Source organism: Lathamus discolor, chromosome 21 (genome assembly GCF_037157495.1).
Source record: "Lathamus discolor isolate bLatDis1 chromosome 21, bLatDis1.hap1, whole genome shotgun sequence".
NCBI lineage: Eukaryota > Metazoa > Chordata > Aves > Psittaciformes > Psittacidae > Lathamus > Lathamus discolor.
Genome location: NC_088904.1, coordinates 2,757,811 through 2,785,680, shown reverse-complemented (window position 1 = coordinate 2,785,680; position 27,870 = coordinate 2,757,811). Strand labels below are relative to the sequence as shown.

The window sequence follows — 27,870 nt, the reverse complement described above, 5'->3', positions numbered from 1 at the left end:
GTGGTGGGGGGCGTGCTGCGGGGCACTCTGGGAAGTGTAGTCCGCGCCGCGGGGCTCGCCGGGCCGGCGGCCATTGCCGGGACTCTATTTCCCAGCGCGCCCCGCGGCGAGCCTGCGGGAGCTGGTTTCTGGCGCTGCGGCTTGAGGGGAGCGCGGTGAGCTCCGGGTCGGGGCTGAGCCTCGGGGGGCGCGGGGGGGAGCTGGGGTCGGGGGGGACCGCGTGGGCCCCTAGGAGGGGCGGGCGGTGCCAGAGTTACCTCAGCGCTGCCATGGGGCCTGCCGGGGCGGGGGCAAAGGGGGCAGCGCTGGGGACAACAGCGGTAAGGGGCGGTGGAGGGGAGGGGGTATAGGGGAGAGGGGCCGTATGGGGAGGTATCGGGGGCAGGTCCCGGGGGGATGGCGCTGGCGTGGGGAGGAATCGGGGCCGGCCCTGGCGAGGAGCGGGGTTGGGGTCAGCCCCGGCGGGAGCAGCGATCGGGGCCAGCGTGTGCGGGCCGTGCTGCAGGCGGCCCCGCGGAGGGCGCTGGGGTCTCCGTGCCCCCCCCTCCCCTCCCCGAGCATGGTGGTGGCGGGGTTCGGAGCCTGCTGCCGACCCCGCGGGAGCTGGGAGCGCCCCGCTGCGCTCCATCCGCTCCGGACGGTGCTCGGGACTCTGCCCCTGCGCTGTGGAGCGTGCGCCGGGACCCCAGGGGATGGGGCTCTCGGGAGAAGCCAGGGCAGCGAGGGGACGAGGCTGGGTAAACGCAGGCCGGTCACCGGGCTCCGGCTGGGGAAGTTCGTGTGAGTGATGGGGCTCCTGGTGCTGCTGTGTGCAGCCCGGGTGTTTAGTGTGAGGCCACTCAAGTGGTGGAATAGGCCTGTGTCCTGAGCACGTCTGGTTTGTGCTTTTATATATATATAAAAGTTTATAAATATATAAATATAAAATATAAATATACATTTTTATAAATAAATTTATAAATATTTATATATAAATATAAAATACATATTTATATATAAATATATATTTTTATATATATGTTTATATATAAATATAAAAAATATATATAAAAGTATATATATATATAATAGTTTGGGATGGAAGGAACCTTAAAGATCATCGAGTTCCAACCGCCTGCAACAGGCAGGGACACCTTCCACTAGAGCAGGATATCCCTGCATCCCCATCCAATCTCCATCCGAATCCCCATCCAGTGCAGCCATGAATGCTTCTTGAGCCTTCTGCAGTCCTGACCCTGAGCCACCGAGCTTGGCTTCTGAAGCACTTGTACCAAAGTCAATATTTGCTGTGGGTTCTGTAGTGCCTTATTAAGGCTTCTGCCCGTCTGCTCCAGGATGGGGGAAAGGGAGGCAGCAAAACACCCTGTGCAGGCAGGAGGCTCCAGCAACATGGAGCTGTGTGCCGGGCTGACATCGAGGACACTGACCCTGCTAACTTCGTTGTTTCCTGTGCGTTTTCTCAGCAGCAGTGCTGCCATAGCTCTACAAAGTCTAGGCTCATAAAGCTGAGCCAGGCATTTTGGTGTCTTGTAGAGTGTGACCTCTGCTGCCTTGGGCTCTCTGGGCTGTCCTGATAAGAGCTGGGCATCCGAATGGGACTCAAACCCAGCCTTTTCTCTTAAAACCAGGGCAGAGTCACCACTCTGTTTTTAAATGCACCTGGAGAGGAATTACGAGCAAGGCAGTGGCTTGTCTTGGAAACACTGGAGGCTGCGCTGATTCTCTGCTGAGTCTGATGGTTTCAAATCCGCATCTCTCAGATCCCTGCAGGTGCCTTTGCTTTTAGGACATTTGCTTTTCCGAAAGCCTGGCTCTGGTGGTTGCTGTTTCTAGCTCGAAGCACTTCAGGAGATGTTTGTTTTGCCCAGGTCTTCTTATAATGCTTGTGCTCTAATCATTAAATCATTGTCTTACTAAGGAGTGTTGGCAAGCTCTTCTGCCGTTGTTGTTATGTACAGATCCTGCCCCTTGATTTGCTTCTGGATTAAACCCTTGGGGACAGATCTGCGTAGAAGCTCTTGACCATGCTGCATTCATCGTACCAGGATGACAAACATAAAAGCAGTACAGAAAATAGCCTAAAGCAAGACTTGAGAAGCTGTTGGATTTTGCTGCATGGAAAGCATAGGCTGTTGGGATCAGTTTGGCTGCAGGTGGCATGAGAGGAGCCGGTGTCTTGTATATCTGGTCTTAGGTCACCAGGCAGGTTTATGGCAAAGCAGGAATGAGCTCAGCTCTCCCACCTCCGTGGCAGAACTCTTGCTCTGTCCTTTATTTCCTACCACCTTCCTGTTTTAGGAGACTATTTACTATAATATCGACAGGCTAAACAAATAGCAGCATCCATGCATTCATATCATGTGCCTCAACAGACTGCCGCGGGCATTCCCTCACAGAATCTTCCCTCATCTCAGCTGGCGAAATGTGTTTCACACAAAAATCACACTCGAAGTCATCGTGTCATTGTCTGCCTGGAAAAACTGCTGCTTGCACATGGGTCTGGCTTTAAAAGGGAAGCGCTGTCCCTTAAAATGGCACAGGGCGGTTTTGTCTTTGAAACACTGGGGAAGAAAAGCTCCCACTGTCTCCAGTGGGCTCTTGTGAGTCATGTGCCTTGGCCTGTAAACTTTAGAGCTATTCATTGACTGCGCATGAGCACAGTGGGAAAAGGAAGCTCGCTTCACACACTGGTTTCCTTGGGGTAGGTGTGGTTTTTCCCTCATTCCTCATAGTGGGATATAGATGAAGAAGTCTCTGGAGCGCGGGATGTTGGGTTTTCTCTATTCCCAGTTAAATAGAAAATGATCCAGTAAATAGAGAGCTTGTTTAGATGCATCTTGCACAAATTCATGTGTGGTGGGTGATACCTGTTTCTGTATTTGCTGTGAATCTATTTCCTTATGCCAGGACCTTACAGCTGGAGCTTGACTTGAAGTTGTTTAGGCTACACAGGGAAATTTCCTGTCTGTGTTGTGTGAAAGCCAGAGGCTGCGGCATTCCCCAGGGAGCACCCTAGCCGTGAGCAGCTCAGGAGTGCCATAGCAATCCTGTCCACACTCTATTGCTTGCTTTAAACTGGTACAGGCAAACTAATGTGTTTTCCTCTCTGTAGACATAGTTAAGCTTATATATAACTGCATCTCTGCCTACAGGAAGAATAACCTGCCTGTACAGGTGGCACTTCTCATCAGAGTGCCATTGTTTCCATCAAGGACTGTGCTCCAGCAGCTCAGTTAAAAAGGAAAGTAAATTCAACCCCAACAATATGATTGTGCCAGTGTAAACTCTGCAACCTCCCAGCCATGCATGAGGCACAGAGGTGCAGGGAAGGGGAATGAGCTGCTGTAAATCCCAGGGGCTTTGGATACAGTGCAGCTATTCTGACCTCAGTGCTGGCAGCAGTGTGGGGTGGTTGTTGTGTTTTTGTAGGGGCAGTTTTCAGTCTAGACTTCCTTCATTCTGGATAACTCCTGCCAGTCCTATAGTGCTGGATTAGGGGGCTGGTTTGTGGAATTCTGGGATTTGCAGGTAGGGGAACATGATATCTTTATCCTTAGGAAGAAGGGGTAGAATCAAAGCTCAGCACAGACCTTTGCGGCTTTCATCTGTGTGGATCAGCTCTGCCAAAATCAGCAACACGGCTGATGCTGAGTAAACTTTGCATGATTCGATTCTTCCAGAATGATGGTCATGTTCGGTGGTGGTGACAGGAAGAATGAATCTGCATTTAAAAAGAAGGGTTTGTGCAGAATTATTAAAGTAATGAGGTTGATGGGGTTTGTGTCCCAGCTGATTCTTTGTTAACAGTCAACTTCCTGGCTAACAGTGATTATCTGTTTGTTTCAGCAGTGGGAAGGTCCACAGAGAGCCAGGAGCCAACACATCGTCTCAACACCTAAATGAGGCATTAAGTCTGGTGAGCTCCTGCAAATTTCTCTTCCAGTGTATGGGCTTTGCTGGGTCCCACCCAGACCTGTCTGTCTCAGCTTGTTGTCTGGCTGCAGCCAGAAGGTAGTTGTGTTCTGGCGGTGGCTCTCTGTTCATCCTCAACCTTTGCCGGGTATTGCTAAGAGCACAGTTTTTTGCTGCTGAATGAAACAAGCCTTAAAAGTGGTTGACAGTGGGGTTGTGTTGAATGAGATGCTACCAGGTGGAGCTTCATATGAACAAGGAGGAATTGTGATCCTTTCTGTGAGGTTCCACTGTGCTTTTGGGCAACTGGGGATGAGCAATTTATAGTGGGAACCCTGGGCTTGTAATCTATCAAACTGCACCACCGATGCTCCTGGTTCTGAGAGGGTCTTTGGGTTAGTGACATAGAACCATGGAATGGTTTGAATTGGAGGGGACCTTAAAGATCATCCAGCTCCAACCCCTGCCATGGGCAGGGACCCCTTCCACTGGAGCAGCTTGCTCCAAGCCCCTGTGTCCAACCTGGCCTTGAACACTGCCAGGGATGGGGCAGCCACAGCTTCTCTGGGCACCCTGTGCCAGTGCCTCAGCACCCTCACAGAGAAGAGCTTCTGCCTAAGAGCTCATCTCAGTCTCCCCTCTGGCAGGTTAAAGCTATTCCCCCTGTCTCTTCACTGCATGCCTCTGTAAAATGTCCCTCTCTAGATTTCTTGTTGTCCCCCTTTAGGTATTGTGCTGACCTGATTTTCTTTCTCCCATAGATCTGTTGCTGCCTGTCTGAAACTTCACTAGGGCACACTCCTAATAGAAATGGCAGGTAAGAGATCTCAAAATATGGCAATGGAGGGAGAAAAGAAAATTTTAAAAAAGATGATTGTTGGAAAATCTGCTTGTCCTTTGCTCAGTCAATCTTAGAATCACAGAGTCCCAAACCGGTTTGGGTTGGAAGAGACCTTAAAGCTCCTCCAGCTCCAACCCCTGCCACGGGCAGGGACCCCTTCCACTGGAGCAGCTTGCTCCAAGCCCCTGTGTCCAACCTGGCCTTGAGCACTGCCAGGGATGGGGCAGCCACAGCTCCTCTGGGCACCCTGTGCCAGCGCCTCAGCACCCTCCCAGGGAAGAGCTTCTGCCTAAGAGCTCATCTCAATCTCCCCTCTGGTTAAAGTCATTCCCTTGTCCTGTCCTTACAGGTCCTTGTCCAAAGCCCCTCTCCAGGTTTCTTGTAGCCACTTTAGGCACTGGGAGCTGCTCTAAGTTCTCCCTGGAGCCCTCTCTTCTCCAGGCAGAACAAGCCCAGCTCTCTCAGTTAGAATTGGTCATATTGACTTCCACAGAGAGCTTTAAAAGCTGTGCCCCTTCCTTTCCTTTGATCCAGCATTGGTATGTCCTTTCCTAGGCTACTAAGACAGACAATCCAGGAGAAAGCCCATTAGGTGTTTATAGCAAACAGAAAATTAGTGCTCAAGAGACCAAAATTTCCTATGGACTTTGAAAGCAGCCATGGGACATCTGCACTACCTGTGATGGGGTCAGCAGTATCTGTTAACCAGTAACTAATGCCAACTTTAGGAGGAATCTCAATGTGAAATGCATTGAGTGGAGATGGATGAGGAGCCACAGAGGACTTCATGTTTATTTTTATAAGGAAAAGTCTACTGAAAAGCCAAACTGGGCTGGTGACTTCAGCCAGGATTCCATATTTAGTTCTGATGTACTCACAGTGGGCGTTCTCCTCCTCATGTTTTCTGTGTGAAAATATGCCTGTCCTTTGCATGAAGAAAAGCCTTTTCTTTCCTAAAGCAGCTTTGTATTCTTCCCTGCCAACCTTCAAATGAGGCTCAGGAGCTGCTCCTGCTAAATATCTCTTCACACAGAGATATGGCAAGAGAAGGGGAACTCTTGTGCTGACAGTTCTTGTTCAGACATTTCCTCTTGTCTTCTGTGCCATTTGGAGGTTTTCCCAGGACATTCTTCATCTCCTCTGGTTGTTTTTCATTCTGTTTACTGGGGCTGAAGTAGACTAGAGACAATTAGTCCCAATGCCCTGGAATCAGACTTTAATCAGCACTGGAAGGCAAGAGCAAACATTCCTCAACATGTACAAACACATATCCAGGCACATATACACCCCAGATCTGTGCATCTGGCTGGAAGCTTACGGCAGCTTAAATACAGAGGCCAAAGGCATTTAATGACTTGATTTTAAACCCCAGTTTCTTTCCAAGGTAAGGCTTTCTTTACCATCTCACTCTTGTCAGCATTTGCTGATTTATTGTATCCGCATGCAAAGCTTTTTTTAGCGTTTGTCCATTTATTTCATTTTTCCTGGGGCTTAACCTGACAGAAAAACTTGACTTTTAAAGAGTCTTGTCACAACAAAATCATCCCTGACACCTGACTTGTCTTCCCTGAACAGGATGATGCCCGAGTGCTAAATTCCAGTTCGATATGCCTCCCAAAGGCACCCTTCCTACTGTTACAGGGACATAGCTATTATAGGTCCTAAGGCCTGATCCATGCACTAGCAAACTTACCTGCTTAGAGCTCGTGTCTGAACATCAGTCTGCTTGTCTGGGCAATTGCCAGCCTTTCCTCTCGCTTTGGTTTTCTGAGGCTGGAACTCAACACCTCTGAGCAGTTTGTTTCCCCAGATGTTGCTGGCATCTCCCCCTTCCTGAGGAACCTCATCCTGGGGCTTACTTGAAGGTTTTTGTCTTGCAGCACATTTGGCACAGCTTTAAACAGATGTTTAAAGGTATCCAGTCCACTTATTGTTACTTATTAGCTCGTTTCTATCCCTCACTCCAAGCCTTGTATGTGCTGCTGTTTACTGCTGAGGAAGATCCAAAGGTTTGGTCCCCAGGGTGAGGATGAACATGCTGCAGTGAGTAATGTGAATGGCCAGAGCTGGCCATGGTTCCTCTTGGTTTTTATGAGTCCCTTCAACCTGAGGTTTCATGGATGTGTACTGGGAAGGTGCAGAGGCTGTTGCTCAACCCTCAGAATGTTTCTGCATTCAGCTAACCTCTGTGTTCTGTGTTGCAGAAAAGGTGAATAACTTCCCACCGCTTCCCAAGTTCATCCCACTGAAACCATGTTTCTACCAGAATTTTGCTGATGAAATTCCCATCGATTATCAGTCTCTGGTGAAGAGAATCTACCACGTATGGATCTGTAAGTTGAATAAGAAACCTGTGCTGGAAAAACATATGTATGTAGTAAAAACCCCATAGATCTCAGTGACTTACGTGCTTTAAAGTTTTGACTGCAATTAGTTGATGAGAAACAATGATTCCTCTTAGAATACTGTAATACAACTTTAGGCCCAAATTTGAAGCTGCTGTGCCTTGAATCTTTGCCACAGAGAAGCTGTTGGAGAGAGAGTATGGGTGCTAGAAAAGTCTGTTAGTAAATTTGAGGAAGAAAAAAGCAGACCACATCTAATACCTTTGTTAACGTTAAGTGATGTTTTCCTCCCCAGAAATAGCCCTCTTAAAGTCATTCCCAATTCACCTAAAGTAAGATGAGCAGGAAAATTTTAGGCAAGAAAATGTGGCCCATATGCTTGCTATAGGGAAGGGTAAAATTCCCTCTTGTCTGTGCCATCCACAGGTTTCCCTTCCCAACTGAAGCAGTGTCTCTAGCCATACACTGTCTCTTCCTTAGCTATCCAAGGCCACAAAGCATTCCCTGGCCTGCTGGAGAAGGGTGCTGATCCTCTTGGTCACAGCTAGTGCTTTACTTGTACTCGGTCTGAGCAGACCTCCTGGCTCTGAGCTCGTCTTGACAGGCTTAGCTGTTCAAAAGCCAGTAATGAAAATTGACCATTCTTATCCAAGGAATGAAATGGGATGAAAAATGGTGGGGCAGATTTTGAAAAGCACAGGAAAGGCTTTGGAAGATGAAAAATCCTTTTGCCTTGCTTATCTTTTTTCTCCCAAAATGCTTGTCATCCTTTTTTACCCTTCTCACTGAAGGAAAGCTTGTTTTCTGCCAGCTAGGCATTTGGTGGCATGGCTTTTATTCCAGATGCATAGGATGTGTGTACGAGAGAGATTTGGGTGCATAAATAATGGAATAATCTATCCCTCCATTGTTCTTTCGTTATTTAGAGAGGCTGAAATGAGCTCTGTAATTTTCTTGCCTGAAGAAGCTGCTTGTCCCTTCAGCCTAACTGCTGAAACGTTCCATGCTGTAAAGCTGCCTTTGTCTGCAGCTCTCCCTAGACAAAGCATCCCTCATGCTAGTTAATGGCAGGCTGGAAAGGTGCCATTTGGGAAAAAAGCCCATGGCTGGGGGGACCTGGCATTTTCACCAGGACTGGGAAATTCCCATCTGCAGCAGGATTCCTTTTGGGGTCTCCCTGACTTTTTGGGATAGGGTGGAGAGAGAGACACATAGGAAGGAAGGTAGTAAAGAAGAAAATGCTGCTCTTGAAGATAGAAACATGAAAGTCGTTGCTAGAAGGTTGAATGCTCATGAGTTGGATGTGAACATCTTATGAAGGTGGGTGGTGCGTTGAGGAAACCTGTACCAGAGCTCCCACTGCTGGAGAACAAACTCGTACCTGGGGGAATCACCAGTTCCTTCAAACTTTCTGGGTGCTCTTGGCTTGGTGGCTTTGGTTTTTTCATTAAGTAGCTTTTGGAGAATAAATGACTTATGAAAATGAAAGATGTGGGGAATTACAGCTGATTACTGTGTAAATGAAATTTAAATCATTAAAATTCTTTCTCCCCCCCAATATTTAGGTACATCTAAACCACTGCATGTAAAGCCTTGTTGTTAGCTACTCAGGAGGAATTTTCTTTGTAGTAAAACAGTGTTTGATTTTAAGTCTCCTGTAGTGTGTATGTCAGAGGCAGCAGCTGGGATCAATGTTTTCACCCTGGAGTCTTCCAACTATTATCAATATTAATTTACAGCCACAAAATGTTGTAGTTGTTCAGCAGTTCCGTGGCTGCTGGAGGCAGGTGGGTCTGTGCCAAGAGGAGGAAGTAGAAGTCAGAAGGAGGGGCCAGGCTGGACCATGACGTGCAGGCATGATGCAGGGCACCAGATGCAGTGAAGCAAGGAATGGGCAGAGCATGTGCACTTGCCATGGGTGAGAGGAATACGGGGATTTAATTTTGACTGAATAAATGAGGCCGGGTCTGAAGCGTTACTGTGAGCTCATCACCAAGTGGGACCCAAGGGTCTTGGGCCCTCTGCCTTCTCATTTTTTGTGTGCTGATATTGGTTCTTAGAATCCCAGACTGGTTTGGGTTGGAAGGGACCTTAAAGCTCATCCAGTTCCAACCCCTGCCATGGGCAGGGACCCCTTCCACTGGAGCAGCTTGCTCCAAGCCCCTGTGTCCAACCTGGCCTTGAGCACTGCCAGGGATGGGGCAGCCACAGCTTCTCTGGGCACCCTGTGCCAGCGCCTCAGCACCCTCACAGGTTACCACAAAGTTTTTAAGAGTTGTCATCTGTTTTCCAGAGCAGGAGCTTGTAATTGTGCCAAGCCCCTTTGACACTGGCAGAGCTTGGGGGATGCAAGGAACACTGCAGGGAGTCCCTGGGGCACTGAGAGTAGCACATGGAGGAAAGCAGAGAGCCTCTAGCATGGAGGTCACCTGTAGAAGCTCAGAAGTGTGCAGCCCCCATCTGCAGGGATGATCAGCTTCAGGGGAGAGGGGGGAGCAGCATCACTTTGTTCATGTCTATTTAGCCCAGCTCTGGTTTACTCTGGGGGCCGTTGTCAACTATTCCTTTTTATCTAAGTGGCAGGAACAGGGATGTGAAAAGGCCTTTAAGCCACCCCTATGGTCCCATGTTCTCAGCTTAATTGGAGTTTGCTTTCTCCCTCGCTCAAGGCAGCACTTTCAAGCCCTGAAGTTAACTTCCAGGGTTCCTCAGAGGCTCAGGGAAGCAGAGAGTGAGCCCACAAGGCAGTGTGCTGGCTCTGTAAGAGCTCTTGAGGCAGCCTCAGCAAGCACAGAGACCAAAGTCACATTGAGGCTGGGTGCAGGGCAGTGTTTTACACCCCTCTCCTCTCATAAAGGGGTTTTGCTCCAAGTGGGAATTGAACCTTGCTCTTAAGTCATCATAATACCTGCATGAGTCTTGTATTGCTCACACTCTTTGCTACCCATCCTTTGGCAGGTCCCAAAAGAGTTTCCTCATCCTTCTGCCGCAGCACTCCCTCAGGAAATGGATGCGTCTCTGGTGCTAGCTCCTGGGGACATGCAGGATCCTGAGACTCCCTTGAGGCAGCTGCATTACTGGGCTTGAGTTTCCCACTGCAGCATGGACCCTTCCTACTGTAATTCGGGAGTTTTGTTCCCTTTTTGCATGAAGATGTGGAACTGCGCAACTCATCTTCTTTCCTCTGTCTCTGTTACAGTTTACTGCATCACTCTAGTAGTGAATATCATTGCGTGCCTGGCATGGTGGATTGGAGGAGGCTACGGGGTCAATTTTGGTCTGGCCATCCTCTGGCTTATTCTCTTCAGTCCCTGTGGCTACGTTTGCTGGTTCCGACCTGCCTACAAAGCCTTTCGGTGAGCAGAGGTGGTTTAGTTTCAGTTTCCTCTGGGGGAGAGAGATGTTGCTGGGGAGAGCTTCTGTGGATGTCTCTGTCTGGGATAAAGTTAAGGACTTGATATCTGAATGTCTTGGTTACTTTCAAACTGAAGAAGAACGTGGCTACTTCCCAATCCTAGACGTAGGACTGAAGGTCACCTGCCTCGGTTGAAGGTGGGAGGCAGTGAGTGGTTTGCCGTTTCCACGAGGATGAAATTCAGATTTTACTTAAATACCTCAAGCTTAGCAGTGGCCTCCTATCAGGGTAGCATTAAGATAGATGTTAATTTGTTAAAGCTTCACTGAGGTTTATTTTGATGGCAAACTATTAAGTTATTAGTTTTTGAGCACTCTGGTGGGGTTTGTCTCTAGGTATTTGAGAGCTTGGCTGCTTTGCTTTCTAGATAAAAGCAGTTCCCTGGAGCAAGCCCTTCAGAAACTCCATAACTATTTAAAGCCATGCTACATTTTCACTTTAATTACTAACATTTGGATTTGCTCATCTCGCTGTGGATCACAAGGCATCATTCACATGGCAATACATGATGCTTGTCAGAGCCATGAAGGTCCCAAGCAGTTTCCACCCTGACACAGCGAGAGGAGGCACAGAGGAGCGAGGGAACAGCCCCGTGTCACACTGCAGGTCACCAGCAGACCCCAGTCAGGGATTTGGGCTCTGAAGGTGAAGCTCTTTCTGGTTCCCCATTACCAGAATACTCTGGATTTTGATTATTCACCAGATACTGTGAGGAGCTGCTTTAAATTACAGCAGAAGCAGTTGATAGGAATGGAGTTGGCAGGTGCGGCCCTATCGATTCAGTACATGCTGAATTAGTTGTTCAAATGTTCTTCTGAATTTATGTTTTGTATGCAAACAGCACTTGGGCATTTGTGCTGGGTGGGACTTAACCCACCAGTGACTGCCTCATGGAGCACAGGGGAGGATTCCTTCTGGTGGAGATGGAAGGCCACTGGGCTGGATTGCTCTGAAAGCTTTAAGACATGAAAATACCAGCTCTGAACTCTTGCCCTCTGGAGCTGGGGTTTTGTCCCCATCCCTAGTTCAGAATCGTGAGTGCCTCCAAGTGCTGCAAAGAGCAGTTTCCATTCTGAAGTCTGGGAGAAATCACTCCTCCCCATTGACCTCCTCTGGGCTTCCCAAGGACTAATGATTTCTTCAGTGTTGTTTGCATGCATTTATGCAGCTGAATTCTGAAAGGTCCCCGAGGTTATTCTGTATAAAGACTTCTACAGTTAAAAAAAGAATAAGGCCTAGGGACAGCCTGGCAAGCCCAGAGATCTTTGACATCAGTTGTAGAAGAGGCTTGCAAACCACTGCAGTGGGGCAGCAGGTTACTGAGGGATCACAGCTTGTGGTGGATGAGGACAGTGAGGGCAGAACCACTCGCTGCTTCTGGTTCTGGGCACAGGTCACTCTGGGCCTCGTGCTGGGAGGATGCTTCTGGAAAGCCTTTGTCACACATCTGCACCCAGAATGAAATCAGCTGCGGAGCTTTGGTGCTAGGGCAGAGCTGCTGCAAATCTGCACCAGAAAGCTGGAGCCAAAATCACCTTTTCTGGGTATTCTCACTAATTCCCACAGATCCTTTCAAACGAAGGCTCCTCCAGCTTTTTCAGGTTGTAGCTGCAAGAGTGTTTGAAGGCTCAGCCTTGAGCCTAATCCTTGTTAATTGGATTATGATAGGCATTCCTGTGAACAGGCTGTGTTTAAAGTGTTTCTTTCACACTGCTGTATGCTGAGGTGATATTTGAAGGGTGGGATCATGAGGATACAGATTTCTTTCCTAGCATCTCTGACCAACACACGTGTCTCTGAGTGGCTGGAGTCTTTCCCACTTGTCTCAGACTAGCCAGGGTCCCCTGCTTGGCCTCTCCAGAGCCTGGGGTCCTTCCTCCCTCATCTCTTTAGGCAGCAGGGGCTAGGATTAGAATACTAATAAACATTAAAATGATAATAAAATCATAAAGATTTCAATACTTTCAGGGCTTAAGCAGGAGCTGGGAATGGCTGGAGCTCTTTTGTAAACTCCCCCTTGCACTAAGCTGCCTCATAAGCAACTGAAGTGTTTTTCGTAAATTTCTTCTGTAAATCATGGGCCCTTTGAGTTCCTGAGAGAAAGGGAATTGTTTGTACCATTAAAAATGATACTTTGGAAGTCTTAGATGTGCCTGACATAGCTGGGATAATGGGATGAAGATGATCTGCTGCAGTTCTGTGGCAGAGCCCAGACTTGGGCAGAAGAGGACCCAGTGCACCCATGACAGAGAGACCCTCAAAGTAACTGGTCAGCTGCCTTGTGTCCATGTTCATCTGCCTGTTACACCTGCAGAAATTAAAGGACCTCACATATTTGGGATCCTCTCAGCCTGTGCATCCTGAAGATGTGGAGCCTGCAAAGATGTCAAAGCCTGCTTCTGCATTTCCCCAGCCAGGGTACCACCCGCTTCTCCTGTGGCTGTTTTTCCTCCTGTTATGTCCCAGTGCTGGATGTTAACCATGGGTGTATAAATGTGATGACGAGCAACCACTGAGATATTCCCAGCTGGAATTCTCATGCTTGGTTATCACTTTGAGCATATGGGGACACTGCCTGCCAGTGTTCATCCCCCTTGTTCCTGCTTGCTAGTGGTTGAGCTGCTCAGGTGTCAGGCTGTGCTGACTTGAGATGGGTGGTCAGAGAAATGATTCAGGCACTCTGTTCTGCTGGAGACTGTCTCTCCTCATGTGTCATCATATATGCAATTACTCTGGGAGAGCTATTGCAGGAGCCAGGCTTATTGGAAGAGATGAGGCACTGATGATTCATGGGTCTGTGTGCTTTCTCTGCCAGGGAGAGAGGAGTAGCCTTCAAAGTACACAGCTGCAAAGGGACCTCTTCTGAGGTACCACATTTGCATGTGATGGGGTCAAACATGCGGTGTGAAGCCACGTGAGGTGCCTGTCTCCCCCTCGCTCACTTCCTCTCTTCCTCCACAGGTCAGACAGCTCCTTTAATTTCATGGCCTTTTTCTTCATCTTTGGTGCACAGTTCATCCTCGCGCTGCTGCAGGCGATCGGATTCTCCGGCTGGGGAGCCTGGTAAGCAGCATCCTTCAGCCCTGGAGCTCAGCACTCAGCTCCCAGGCCTGAGAGTTTCAGGCTGTGGGCTGCTTCCATGAACTTTTGAGAAACTGGTGGGAGTCTGTACAAGGTGAAGTGGAAGAAGCTTTCTGCTTTCCTCTGTGGCATAGTTATATCTGCTCTTGGAGTACAGAGTTGTGTTTTCATTGCTGTATTGACAGAACTCAGATATCTGTTACCTGCTTGTCCTTTTTAGCATCTTCCTGCAATGTCCATTCCTTTTTAACCAGCCAGTGGCAAGATTCCTCTGATCCTTTCTTAGCATTGCCCTCAATGTGCTCACAGCACATGGTGAGCAGTGTGTGATGACTCACTGTTGGCCTATAGAGGAAGTATTGTCAGAATTGTCTTAAAATAAATGGGAGCACTTTAGTGGCTGTCCCTGGTTATAATTGTTTGGCATTTTAGCTTCCTGTCTGTAGACACTTGAGAGCAATTGCTGCTGAAACTACAAGAGAAAGTCCAAGCACTCCATATAGCATTTTTTTTTCTCCAATGTTCTCCAGTTGCCCTACCTGGTTATTGCCATCAGAGGAGTAGAGATGCAGTGTAAATCACAGGGCCCTCACATTCCCTTATCCCAGTTCTGGTCTCTGGACACATGACCTCTGCACAACCAAAAGCACCTTAGGAATAAACCTGCTCTTTGCAAAGCCTGTGCAGCTGGCTGTTCCCAGGGCCAAGGCTGGGTTAGGGAAGGATGCTGGCAAGTGAGATTTGAGGGCTTGGAGAAGTACCTGCCTGAGCTCTGTTTAATCCTGTCCATTTTCTTCATTGTTCTTTTCATTTTCAAGAGCTTTGAAGCTACTCTGTAATTTCTGGGTATGAGTAACCACGTTTTCTGGTGATAAGGGCACTTTAAAATGAGAGCTATCATGATATTGTTCCTTTATTTGTGCTTCTTCCAGCGGATGGTTGGCAGCCATTACTTTCTTCGGCACCAACGTTGCAGCTGCTGTGTTTATGCTCTTTCCTGCCATCATGTTCACGATGTCAGCGGTAGCGATGCTCGTCAGCATTATAAGGGTAGGTGCTTTATGTGTGTCTCTGATTTGGCCTGTCTGTGCTTTGTGTCACAATGATGTGAACAGGCAGCTTAGCAGCCACCGTAAGGCATCACTGCTTTGAAGGTTTTATACAGCAGTCAGTTGGTGTCTGATCTAGAGGAGAAGTCCAGATAACACAAGGCAGCTGGGGCTGGATGTTGTCACCATGTCACAGCACTCGAAGCAAGCTTCATTGCTTATTAGGATAGTTATTGATGGTAAAGGTGAAGCATCTTGAGATGGCCTGCAGTGAGCAGTGGCTGGCAGGATTGGAAGTGGTCCTTGGCTCTCTCAGCAGGATGTGGAGGTAGGTCTGGAACACTTTGGTAGGCTGATGGCAGAGGAGGAGGGAAGGTGGAAGCCCTGCTGAAGCAGCAGTGTCAGTTCTAGAGAGGTTTCAGCCCACTGGCCTTGCTGTGGGATCCCCAACCTGAATCCCACACTTGCAGCTGTACTGGGTTCAAGTCTTGGGTTGATCCTATCAATTTGCACCTCTGTTCACTGTATTATTACAGTCTTAGTGCTATTGTGCTATGGAAATGCAGCTCTTTACAGAGAGAGAAGCAAATCCATGCTGCAGTACCAAAGTAGCTACAGCTCTGCTGAGGAGAGGTGTGGGGTACATGTTGCTGACCTTCTTCTTGATCTCTCTCTTTCACCTATTAGGTACATAAAATCTACCGAGGGGCTGGTGGAAGCTTTCAGAAAGCTCAGGATGAGTGGAACAGCGGCACGTGGAGGAACCCCCCCAGCAGGGAGGCCCAGTACAGCAATTTTTCTGGGAACAGCCTGCCAGAGTATCCCACAGTACCCAACTATCCCCCGGGAAACCAATGGCCTTAAGCAGCACGGCTGCAAACTGCCTGGATTCTCTTCTTTTTGGTCTTTTTTATTATTGTTATTGGAAAAGATCGTTTGCATTCCTCCCCAAGCACCCCAGTCACCTTGGGGACTCTTTTGGTTTTTGCCTCCTCATCTCTGCAGCAGATAGATGCTGTCAGCCCCTGCCACCTCCAGAGCACTGCATGGCCTTATCAGAAAGTTGTTTGTTTGTGTTGAATTACCAGTATTTGCCTCATTGCAGACTGAGGAACCAACCATTCCCTGCCTTTGCTTGAGGGAATCCTCTCGTGACCATATGTGAAGAGGCTTCACTTCCCCACGATGGCAAACACTATCACAACTCCTTCTGCTTCCCTGCTCAGTCTTCAGCTACCACTACCTGAGTCGTCCTTAACAAATGCAATCAGAGCATCAGTAGCAACTGGTGTTTACTCTCCTGGATGAATAATCTGGAATTTTTCATTCTAAGGGAAATGAAACACCTAAATTATTTGGTACTAGTGATATCGAAGGTATTGTAATATCTACAACCTCATTTGCTTGCACACTCTGGTGAAGAACCTGTAGATAATGGTGCTTGCTGTGGGTGAGTGTTGTTCCGATGGGAAGTCCACAAGAGTCCTCATTTGCCTGGTTAGGACTACTGTTATGCTTAGAAGTCTTGTTTTCCCTCCTGCCTAAAGGATCTGTGTGCTTCAGAGATGTAGGTTCATCTTATTTGGTTAATGACTGTTCGCTAAAAGCCTGATTCAAAGCCCACTGAACGCTACCGAGAAGCTGGCTGATGCTGGGCTTTGGAGCTGGCTGCCTGGTGGATGGTCACTCCATCACAGGTAGGCAGCACAAGATCTCTACAGCATCCAGCTTCCACTTACGTGGCATCCAGGTTTTGTGTTGACCCAAGGAATGCCCTGCTAGACACATCTTGCCTTGTTGGGACACCCTGTTTTCTGAGCCCACCCCCAGATGCAAGATAATTGTTGATCTCAGTGCTGGGCCCCTACTGTGGTTTGGGAATAATTCTATTACAATGAATAGTTTGAATTCTGCCTTCTATGGATGTAGTTGAAATCCAAACACACAGCAGGGTCTCGTAGGCAAAGGAAAGCTTGTTAGTCCTTGTAACGTGTTACTGGGCAGACCTGGTCTATGTGTGTGTAGCCAGCAGCACTTTCCTTCCATGTATGAGCAGGGAGAGACTGATTCTTGCCTTTCTCCAAGAAGCAGCTTGAGAGAGGATAGAGTTGTTGGCAGGGATTGTTTTCCCTGAGAGGCAGCATCCATCTCATCGTTCATCTCCATTCTGTGCATGCACATCAGGACTCCTGGAGTCTGAGCCATCCAATTCCCCTGTGTCCTCCAGGCAGCAGATCTGCTGCAGATCCTGTTTTTTCTTCCCCTTCAACAGCTTGCTGTGAATTTCTTTTTATTATTTTAGTTTTCCAAACATCAAAACTGGAAGGTCGATTCCCAAGATTTTTTTTATAGGAAGTGAGAGTTCAAAGTCTTTGGCTCTGAAAGTACAGGCCAATAGTCCTGTGAAGGACAGAGTGGTCCATTGCAGAGGCTTGGGAGGTGTTGGGCACCCTGTGGGTCAGACCCAGAGGCTGCCAACAGGCTGCCAGAGGTGTTGTAGTCACACTGAGTAACTGGAAAACAACCTTGGCTCCTGGAAAGGGCCAGGGAGGTTGTCCTGGCTCAGTGGAACTGATTTGCAAGTGATCTTTTGAAAACTGTCTCTCCATGTGCCTTATCTAAAGAATTAATAGTTCACAAAGGAGTACTCTTCCTTCCCCACTGCCCCTGCAGAACTCCCCATTTGCTCTATGAACTTTTCCTGTGTCACACTGTAAATACTGAGTGCAGAACAGCTCGGAGGCTGTGTGACACCTTTGGTACTAGGGCCAAAGTGACCGTGACCCAGAGGGCAGAGCACCATCGCCATCCTGCTGCAGCCCCTGCCTCATGCTTGGGTGTTCCATGAGCCGGGAACACAGCGTGAGGGCTTTTGCCTTGTGAATGTGCAATGTGCTTGAAGTTACCAGAACACAACCTGATCCCATTGTTAAGCTTTTAGGTGCCTTTGCCTTGTGTCAAATGTGATTTTAAGTGTTCTTTGTTGCTTTGCCATCAATGGTAGGAGACCTGTCTGGCAACTAACTCCCTGGAAATACGATTGCACTACAGGGGAGCAAGGAGGGTTTAATGGGGCTCATTAAACCAAGACTGGCCATCCCTGGAAGCTGGAACACGGTGCTCCAGAGTGCTGTGCTCCCTCCAGCCCTGCCCATTGCCATCCTCAGCCTCTTGCCAAAATTCTTCAGAAGCAATTGGTGTCTGTGCTTTTTTAGTGTGTGAGAAACCTCCAGGTTTCAGAGGAACCAAGCGGAGCAGCATTGCTGGGGACTCCACATCCTGCTTCTCCTTGGGGTTTTTTCCCCCTTGGGGTTGTTTTGAAGTACCCATTTCCAGTCATATTGAAAATGCTTGATGCCAGAGAGGAGCCCACTAAAATAGCTGGAGCAGAACACCAAACATGTGCCCCATTCATATACACTGCCAAGATCTCCACAGAGCTTGGATGAACCTCTGTGGCTGGGATCTGCCACCTTTCATCCCCCTCCATCCTCTTCAGTGCCAGGAACTGTAATTCCAGAAAGCTGACAACACTCTGCCTGAACTACCCATGGCATATTTGGGGTGGGTTGGGTTTTTTTTTGACTCTGTACATTTTTAAGTGTTTACATTAGGTTTCTAACACCATTAACCTGGACCTGGCTCCTGGTTGTGCTTGGCGGCACGTGGCGTGTCTGTGTGCGATGTTTCCTGTCACTTGTGGAGCTCTGAGGTTTGTTTGTTTTTTTCTTCTGATCACAAGACAATAAATGCTCATCCTGTGCTTGATGAGAAGAACTGGCTGCACCAGAGAAGTGTCTGTTCCTAGGTAACCACAGTGATCTGGCAGAGGGAAATGGTGAAATCTCTGTTTTCCTCCAGTATCTCCCACCTGATGTTGTTTTTTCTTTCCTTTAAAAGAACAGCATGTTTATGGCTGAAGCTCATCCTCTGTGCTGGGACAGGTGTGACAGCAGCACATTGTGCTTTGTACTCTTACAGGTGCCCAATAAGCATTTACCAAAGGTGCTGCTATTATGTCCTATGAAGGGAATGAAGAGCAGAGGTGTGGGTGGTGCTGAGAAGGTCTCATGTCCCAAGCACCAGCACTGAGCTCTTTCTGCTGGCCTTGCCCTTGGCCTTGTTGAACTCTATGAGGTTCCAGCCTGTCTAGGTTGCCATCCCTTCTGGATGTTTACCATCCCTTCTGTCCAGTATGTCACCCACACCACACAGTTCAGTGTTGTCCTTGAGCTTGCTGGGTGTGCTCAATCCCATTGTGTTGCTGATGGAGATACTGAACAGTGCAGGGCTGCATGCCATGCTGGGGCTGTACCCATACAGGGGCTCTGCTCTAGAAGTGTGCTTGGCCGTGTATCAGAGCCTGTCCCCTATACATGGGTCAATGCATCCCACACTGTCCCCGCACTCCAAGGGTGCTGGAGTGGGGCCAGAAAAGGGCAGCGGAGCTGGTGCAGGGCCTGGAGCCCAAGTGTGATGGGGAACAGCTGAGGGACCTGGGGGGTTCAGATGGAGAAGAAAAGGCTCAGGGGGGACCTGATGGCTCCCTACAAGTGCCTGACAGGAGGATGGAGCCAGGAGGGGCTGGGCTCTGCTCCCGAGGAACAAGGGATGGGACAAGAGGAACCGGCCTCAAGCTGCACCAGGGCAGGTTTAGATGGAGCTGAGGAACAATTCCTGCCCCAGAGGGTGCTCAGCATTGGAACAGGCTGCCCAGGGCAGGGCTGCAGGCACCGGCCCTGCAAGTGCTCACACAGCGTGGATTCGAGGCCTCAGTGCCATGGGGCAGCGGTGGCCTTGGCAGCGCTGCGAACGGTTGGATGTGATGCTCTTAAAGGTCCTTCCCAGCCCGGTCATTCTATGATCCCACACCGATCACCCCACGCCGGGGCTGTAGCTCACCCCACAGCGGTGCCACGGCCGGGCCGGATCGCTCCGAGCTCCGGGCACCACGGAGTTAAACGCTGGCTCCGCCAGCAGCCGCCAAGCGCGGTCCTCCCGTAAAGTGGCCCCGTGCTGCCGCAAAGCCTTCCTCTCGTCGCTCGCCTCAAGTCTCCTATTCTTCAACTCACTTTACGCCAACGCCGTTGCGCCACCACCCTCCTGTCGGCTGCGCTTGCGCCGGGCTCCGCCGGGCCTCTCCGCTTTGGAGTTGGTATTCAGGAAGGGCGCTTACGCCGGCGGCTTGGCGGGGGGCGTATGGGTGCTTGCGGAGCCTACGCCGATGGCGTAGCGTTGTGGCTGGCTGGCGGCGGAGTGGTGAGGGGAGGCGAGAGGCGGCGTGAGGCGAGCCGGGCCGGGGGCGCCGCCATGGGCAGGCGGCCGCGGGGCAGCGGCAGCGGGGCCCGCCGCTGAGGGCCCGCCGAGGTAACGGCTGCCGCGGGGCGCCGGGGCCGTGCCCTGTTGCTGCGGTTCGCCCCGGCCGGGACCGGGCAGTGCCGGGGAGTGGGGGGGCCGGGCCGGGCCGGGCGGTGCCGCAGGCGGGGGCTGGCGGGGGCCGGGCCCGGGGCGCTGGCTGGGGGGCTGTGGGCCCCGGGCAGGGCCCGGAGAGCTGGGGGGGCCACGGGGCGAGGTAGGTGCTGTGGGGAGGCCCAGGCTTGGCCTGGGGGGGCCGCAGGGGTGGTGGGGTTGGGGGGGAACAGGCTGGGCCTGGGGGAGTCAGACTGGGCCCGGGGATCTGAAGGGGCGGTGGGGCTCGGGTTGGGCCGGGCCGGAGGGCCCAGCGCCGCCTGGCTCCGTTTCCTCCCGGCCGTGCCTGTTTCATGGCCCCGGGGAAGGGGCCCGGGTCCACCCGGGATCGCGGTCCCCCCTCTCCCAAAGCTCCCTTGGGGCCGGGTCGGTGTCAGGGATGGGGCCGGGCCTTCCCCGGTTGTGTCCGCCGGGCCCGCGCCCTGCCCCGGCCTGCCCGGTGGAGCCGGAGCCTCGCAGGATGTTGGCTCCTTTGTATGTGGCTTTCCTCTCTCCAGAGGGCTTGGGAAGTGTTTATTTGGGGAAAGGGACTGTGCTGAATCTGGTATTGGAAACAGCTTTTTTTTTTTTTTTTCTTTAGCAAAGTGAGTGAGGATGAATGTGAGAAACAGGAAAAATACCCTCCCCCTTCTGCCCCCACCAGACAGGAGCTGACTTTATCCCTTCCTAAGGCAGCCAAGAAGAGGGGTTTGCAGATGAGAAGCAGCTCTCCTGTGGAGCCAGGCCACCAGAGGCCTGTGCCTCCTGTTTGGTGACTGGCAGAGGGAACTGAGTGAGGCTTTGGGGGGGGGCAAAGAACGTGAAGTTGTGGGGGTATTAGGAAGGCGTCTTTTCTTTTGAGGAATGGCTCTGGGCAGCATGGGGACTTGCTGTGTATTTCTGGAGTTAAAACCCAAACTTCGTTAAACCTCTTTCAAGTTGCCATGGAATGAACGTGTTCTGAGCAAACTACAGGTAACAGGGACCCAGGTGAAACCCTGCGTGAAACAGCGGCAGGCTGGTGAGTGGGTTGCACCGGTGTGTTTGGAAGTTGCCTCATGAACTAATCCCTTTGTTTTCCTTCTGTACAACAAGTGGTTGGCCTCTGGAGGTGCATTCTGAGGAGTGTGTATGTCCCTTTCCCAGCTGGACTGTCCCATCGCCCTGCCACACGCAGTGAGCCCCCATCTCCAGCACAGAGCTTTCAAAATCGGGCCTTATATAACAGACTGGAGACAACGTTTGGTGTTTGCCAGTGTGTCTGAAAAAGAATTGCTGTAAATTAGGACAGGAGGCCTCCGTGGGGATCCTGTGGAGAGGCCTTCTCTGTGGCCGGATGGGCTCATCTGCTGGGAGGAACTTGCCAAAGCTGCCTTGGGTTTGCTTGAATTCCGTGCGATAGGGTGGAGCATCATTTGATGGTTTTGTTGCTGGTTGGCACCTTTTGGGCCTTTGGGTGGGTTATAGTCTTGTGTGGATGAGGATGCGGGTTGTAGTCTTGTGTGGATGAGGATGCGGGTTGTAGTCTTGTGTGGATGAGGATGGTCTACCCCAACCTGCTGCCTGGCTGGTAGCAGCTCTCTGGAGTCTGTGGTGGTCTGTGCACTTGGGGAGCCCCCGGTTCTCCCTGGGGGGATTGTCTCCTTAGCTTGGAGGGACAACTGCCCTCCCATGTCTGTCTGCTCAGGGTTTGATCTCCTTCTCATTAGCTTACAAATCTGTAAGGCCTTATCAATCAGTTGTGTTGTTTCTTTGCCAAACCAGCTGCTGTTCTGGTTTGCAGTTGCATCAAAACAACTGGGGTGCGGTTGGTGGTTTGCAGGGGAGACTTTCTTTTGTGCAGCAGTTTCTCTGGTCCTACTGAATGGAGCTCTGTGCTCTGCCCTTGCAGTGGGTTTGGGGTTGCTTTCGTTATTGCAGCACTCTTGAGCAGAGCGAGCAGAGAGGAGGAAGTTGGCACTTGCAGTGCAGCAGGTTTCTGGGTGCTGCCCTGCGAGTGCTTGTCTCTGCTGGTGTCGGTACGTGGGGAGGCTTCGCATCACCTCATGCTCTGTATTCCCCTGCCAAGCTCCTGTGCAGCCCCAGTGTGGTCCAAACTGTTCATACGGGAGTGACTCAGCGGATCAATGGGAATGACATGAGGGCTGTGCTCACTGACAATCAGTGTTTTTCCTCCCACCCCCTCCAGCCCCACTGGGCTGTAAGAGACCATGTCTGAGAGCAACTGCCAGTAAACATCTTTACTGGACTCAGGCCTGATGGTGCTCTGTAGCTTTGTCCCCCTGCCCTCCGTGGTTTTCCTGGCCAGGAGGAGCCCTGATGAGCCGTGCTGGAACAGCAAGCCTTTGCTTTGGCTGCTCCATCCAGGTATGTGCCTAGCATCCAGTCTGGGGGCTTTACAACCTGCTAAAAGGACCAGTGCTTGCATGAGCCAGTCTGGGTAGGAAGCTGTTTATCTCTGCTTTTCAGGTAGAAGAGCTGCAGCACTACAGGCATTAAAGGCTTCCTGGAGGTGGTGAGGAAGCCTCGGGTGAGCAGCAAGTCTTGCTGTGCTTTGCTCCTTCCTGGATGTGTACAGGAGAGGTGCAGAGCTCAGGGCTGTGTAAGAGATGCTCTCCTTTGGCTCAGCAGGGCTGGTGAAAGTGAGGTTTGGTACCAGGGTGCAGTGGCCTGGTTTGCCTTGTGCTACTCCTGTGACTTCCAGCTGCACCAGGACTCAAACCCTCTTCCCTCACAGTGCTGCTGAGAGGAGGGAGACTCGGGTGCCAATGCAGGAGCTTTCTTCATGTGCTTATAATGGCTTTTTCCTTGGAGCTTGTGGGAGCAGCTCTGCCCACAGCCCTGTAATTGGGCTTTGACTGGCAGACTCGGCTTGTCTTGGGTGCAGTGAGAAGCTGTGAAATTGACCCTCCTTCCTGAGCCCAGACCAGACGTGGCGTGGTTTGGAGACTGCTTTGGTCCTGTTCTACCCTGTGAGCTGGAAGGGGAGGAGCAGGAGCTCAAGGATTCTGCTGGAGAACAAGTTACCTTCCTGTTAGAAAAGCTGTGTGCTTATAAATAGTTTTGGGGTTCCATTTCACTGGATGTTTATACTTCCTATGGGCAGTCTGTGTCTCCAGCTGGTCTGTTGCCATTGAGAAAGAAGTGGGACTTGGCTGTGAGGAGGGTGTAAAGGTGACTTTTGCTGCGCCAGCTGAGTCTTGGGGCTCTCTGCCTGGCTCCCACATTCCCACTAAGCTGCCCTCCATCTCCTGGGGAATTCTGAATGCCTGCGCAGGCTGCAGCCCTTCCTGTTGGCCAGCCCCTCCCTTGCATGTTCTGGTGATGCATTATTCTTAATAACTGCCTTTAAAAAAAGCTTCCTGCAGAGCATGCATCGAGCTGAAATGTTCCCGGCTCTCAGCTGCCAGGGTGAGCCGTGGGGCTGCCTTTTCAAGGCTTGTGCTGTGTTTCCCCCCAGTCCTGCTGGGACAGAGGGAACTGGGGTGCAGAGCGCAGGGTGCGAGTGCAGTATGTGTCTCCTGCCGCCCGCAGGGAAGCCTGCAACACATGGGTGCACTCCAGGTGATTCCACACTGTGTCATTTAGGAAATGGTTCTTCAGATAAGCTGAAGCTTGTAGGTGAGACTTTGCAGGTGTTTCAAAATGCTACATGGAGCAAGATGTCCATGATTTCTTTTGTGGCCTACACTAAGGAGAGTTTGCTCTTGGAGTAGAGGAATCCAATTAGTTCTTTCAAGACTTTAAATTGGTTTCTTTGGTTCCACAGAGATGGACAAATGTTCTCCATGTGCCCAGGAAGCTTTCCCAGGTGCCCATGCAGTCTGTAGTCTGCTGGAAGATTGGTGACAGTTGCATTTTCCAGGCAGTCCCCTAGTGACACCTGCCTCCTCTGCTGCAGTCAGACCATGTCGCTTAACATGTTGCAGCATAAACATCCTCACTTGTAGGAAAGGAAGGTCTTGGCTGGCTCAGCTGTGAGAAACCCATGGGCTCCCATGAGCTCGTCTGCTGAGGGGACTTGCGTGATGATGGTGACGTGAGGGAAGTGGAGGCCTGGCCTGCGAGGTCCGGAGGGGCTGAGTCTCAGGCTTGGGAAGGGTTCAAGACCTCAGCTTCCTCTCCAGTGTCAGGCAGCAGAATCCAGCCCTGCGTCCCTTTGGTGGCTGTGAGGTGGAGGTGGCAGTAAGTTGAACACCAGAGCAGTGCTTGGGATGAGCCAGGACATTGTTGCAGGCAGGCCTTGGAAATGAGGCGCTGGTTGGGCTCTTTGGGGTGTTTGAGACACCAAGAGGCTGGAGGAGAGGAGCATTAATCACTTTTACACACCCACATGTCCTGTGGCCCTTTGTTATTTAACCTTATGTAATGGTTTTTAATGAGGGAGGCCTGGCTTTTGCTTTCCAGACAGTGAATGAGACAGTTGACAGGTGATGGCCAGGCTTTGTCAGCCCCAGAGGGATGTTCTGTACTTAATAAACAAGCGTTAAGGTTGGTTTGAACTTGGATTTTGTGAAGCTTTGCTTTGGAAGAGTTTCGCAGCACTGCTGGGGGCGTTGCAGGTCTCCTGGAAGCATGGCCATGGCTATGGGGACTCGATCCCCTTCTCAGTCCAGAGGCTGGAAAGTCTTGCTGTTAGTTGGGCTCTGAAAGGTCAGTGCTAATCCAATTCAGAGCCAGAAGGGAGGTGTAATGGTTTTGTCCTGCTCAGAAGCTCTCTTCTTACAGACTTGTTGCCCCATGTTTTCAGGTGGAAAATCTCACTGCTTTTTGCTTTTGAGATGGTACTGAGGTATAAACTACAAAGCCAGAAACCCTTTTCCTTTCTTTAGCATGGATTGTTGGCAGAGTTTATACTCTTTGCCTGGCTTCCCCGGTTTGATAGCAGGGAGAGGATGGTGCTTTCCAGCACCTTCTGTCCCGTACGTGTGGGCGAGGGGCAGGCTGAGGCTCTGCTGGAATCCCCCCACCCCCAAGTATGCTGATTCCCCGTATCCTGAAGGTGATGCAGGTTTGAGTTGAAGCCTCATTTTTTTGTTCCCAAGTACAGAGAATACGAAGGATGTGACCTGGGACAAGCGCTGGAAGCAGAGGTATGATGTGTGTGTTGGAAGGGACTGCTGGCAGCCAGCAGCTGAGGAGCAGAAGTCAGCTCTGGTGGGTGTGGGGTCAGTGTGCTGTGGGATAAGGCACCAGAGGTGTTTGTGCTGACAGGTAGAGACTAGTCTCTGCCTTGAGCCTTGGGGATTCCTGCACAAACTTGCTGGAGCTTGTCGGTCAGTGGGCTTCAGTGATTGGGGAAGGAATAGGAAGTGCTTGGAGAGATGGAGTTTTAACATTTCTTCCAGGGTAACTTACAGCTGATTTTAAACCCAAGCTGTTTTCATAGGGGTGTCTGCCTGATCAGGAGAAGATTGTCAGAGGCCTCAGCAGATTTTCCAGCTTGAAGTGCTGTGGTAGGACGCTCAGTGCAGGGAAGGGTGCAGGCAGAGGCAGAGCAGACTGTCACACTCTCCATCTCACCCAATAGATGTTGCCAGGGAGCAGCTCTCCACTGCTCAGGTCCCTGCTCTGTCTCCCAGGCTGCTGCTTGGAGTGGGGAGAGCTGAGCAAAGTGCTGCTCAGGCTCACCAGATCTGCAGGCACCAATTTCGGGAGGGTGAAATGAAGCTTGTTTAACACATACCATACTGAACTTAACTGGGTCTAGAATAAACCCTGTGAATGGGGGTTACCATGCAGTATGCTGTTCTGTTCCTGCTGTCTGTGCTGCAGGAACCTTTCTGTACCTAAAGCTCTCAGGGTAAATCTGTCATGGCATTTTGCCATGGAGAAACATTGGGCAGCCCTGTTATGTTGGATCACACTCTGGTTTCAGGAGGTTTCAGGCCTGCCTTCAGCAGGAGCTGTGTGAGCAGGGAGGGAATTGCAGCAGTCCTGCCTGCCACTGGGCTCGGCGTCACAGGGCTGCTTTGGGGTGAGGCCAGGCCCAGCTCTGCTGCAGAGTCACAACGGGAGCTCTGCTCCGCATGGAAAATGCCCAGTGTCCCAGAGCCCAGTGCTGCCGTGCTTCAGGTGTACTGACCTCACTGCACGTTGTATTTTCTCCTCGCCCTTTCCTCTCTCTGACATCTCTCTGGCTCCTGGGGCTCTTATCACGCTGAGATATTTTCTTGCAAGAGCTGAGCTGTCTGCAGAGGAGGAACAGCCCAGAGCATCGTCTGCACTGGAAACATTGCTTTGCCAGGCATGGAAAGGTGGGCATCTTGGGAGAAAGGTGGTGGAGCAGCCAGAGCGGGAAGGACAGCGCTTGCAAATGCCATCACTGCAGTCTGGATGGCACCCATGCTTCCCAGCAGGTCTTCTCTAATGTCTCTCTGAGTATATATAAGTGCAGACCTGGAAACGAGACTCAAAATAATCCTGTGCAGAGCGCAGAGGATGCGCTGCAGTGGGCTTGGCTCGGTGACAGCAGACAGGCACCCGGAGTGTGGTTAGGCACAAGCAGGGAACAGTTCCCACTGCTGGTTGTGGTCCTGGCAGGGGACTTGCAGAGCCTGAAATCTGACTTCTCCTGCGAGAAAACTGTGACACTCAGTGCTTTGCTCCTGTTTTTGGCAGAGCCAGAAATCAAAGTCCAGAGCGGTGCTTCTCCAGCCACAGTCATTTAAAGGCACTTGCTGTTGTTTTAGGGCCAATATTTAACTTGTGCCTGTGATGAGGAATGCCTGTTAGACTCTAAATATTTGATTTAAGGAAGAAGTTTGAGGGGAGAAGGCCCAGTGCTGGGGGCAGGGCAGCAGGGGGGGTTCAGGAAGCAGTTGCAATGTGTGTGTTTGCAGGTCTGTGTGGAACAGGCTGCGTTGCTGTTCTGGCAGGTCCGGCAGCGGCTGAGGCTGCGCCGCAGCGCGGGAGCAGCAAGAGGAAATGTTTGTGTGCTGGGCTGGAGCAGGGTGTGTCTGCTCCCTGCTCACTGCTCACTGCTCCCAGCCGGTCCTGCGCCCGCTGCAGCCAGGCTTTAAAGGCACAGGCTTGGAGGTGCTTCCCAGCCAGGGCTGCTGTGCACAGCTGGGCTGGAGCGGGCAGGAACTCCGTGATAAAAGCAGCTTATCAGACAAGTAATGCTCTGCTGCTTCTGCGTTTAGTGGCAAGAGGTCCTGAGCTGTGATCCACTCTGCAGTGGATCCTGCTAATGGCAGGATTTCCCATTCTCTGAACCCAGCAGCAGTGGTGGCCTTGGCAGTGTTGGGGAGCAGTTGGACTTGATGCTCTTAAAGGTATTCTCCAACCTCATCGATTCTTATATTCTGTGACCTGCTCAATGAGGTGCTTGTGGCTCCTCCTGTTTTCTCACCTTTCTGGGTGATGCTTCTCACAGTGTTCCACACACATGCACCACGGCTCAGCCTCTGTGAGCCTGTGGGGGGTGTTTGCTGCTGTTGGCCAGTGCTGATAGCAGCTCTGTGGGGCTGTGTGCTGGGATGCTGGTGGTGCATGTCACAGCTCAGGTTGTGCTGGCATCTCTGTGGGCTGTATCGGCTGGTTGTGGTGCATGAGGGCATGGTGATGGAGAGGAGCCTGCTCCTCTGTTCCCAGCTCCATAGGTGCCTCAGGCAGAGCAGGCAGCCCCTCTGCATGAGGGCATGGTGATGGAGAGGAGCCTGCTCCTCTGTTCCCAGCTCCATAGGTGCCTCAGGCAGAGCAGGCAGCCCCTCTGCAGGCAGGGCAGGTTGGTAATTCTGGGTCTGGATGTGAAATCTGGGCTTCCTTAGCTACATG

General features: G+C 51.0%; 2 protein-coding genes across 3 annotated transcripts in view; both read left to right on the top strand.

Annotated features, from left to right (window-relative positions):
* The first annotated feature begins 48 nt into the window (after positions 1-48).
* On the top strand, positions 49-15,924 carry SCAMP4 (secretory carrier membrane protein 4). Its single transcript, XM_065659031.1, has 8 exons — positions 49-155; positions 3,847-3,916; positions 4,674-4,729; positions 6,958-7,086; positions 10,298-10,454; positions 13,475-13,576; positions 14,527-14,644; positions 15,331-15,924. The coding sequence occupies exons 3-8, from the start codon at positions 4,723-4,725 to the stop codon at positions 15,505-15,507; spliced, it is 690 nt and encodes a 229-aa protein (XP_065515103.1). The 5' UTR covers positions 49-155; positions 3,847-3,916; positions 4,674-4,722; the 3' UTR covers positions 15,508-15,924.
* A 3,984-nt stretch (positions 15,925-19,908) lies between these two features.
* Positions 19,909-27,870, top strand: part of CSNK1G2 (casein kinase 1 gamma 2) — a 32,583-nt gene continuing 24,621 nt past the window's right edge. For both annotated transcript variants that reach the window (XM_065699630.1, XM_065699629.1), the window contains exon 1: positions 19,909-20,010. The gene's annotated coding sequence lies outside the window, so the exon portion shown is untranslated. The remainder of the gene's footprint in view (positions 20,011-27,870) is intronic.

Bases quoted from the DNA above. Each gene is read 5' to 3' on its own strand.
- SCAMP4 (XM_065659031.1), top strand. The intron at 7,087-10,297 runs GTAAGTTGAATA...TCTCTGTTACAG, and splicing joins AATCTACCACGTATGGATCT to TTTACTGCATCACTCTAGTA. The intron at 14,645-15,330 runs GTAGGTGCTTTA...TTCACCTATTAG, and splicing joins TGCTCGTCAGCATTATAAGG to GTACATAAAATCTACCGAGG.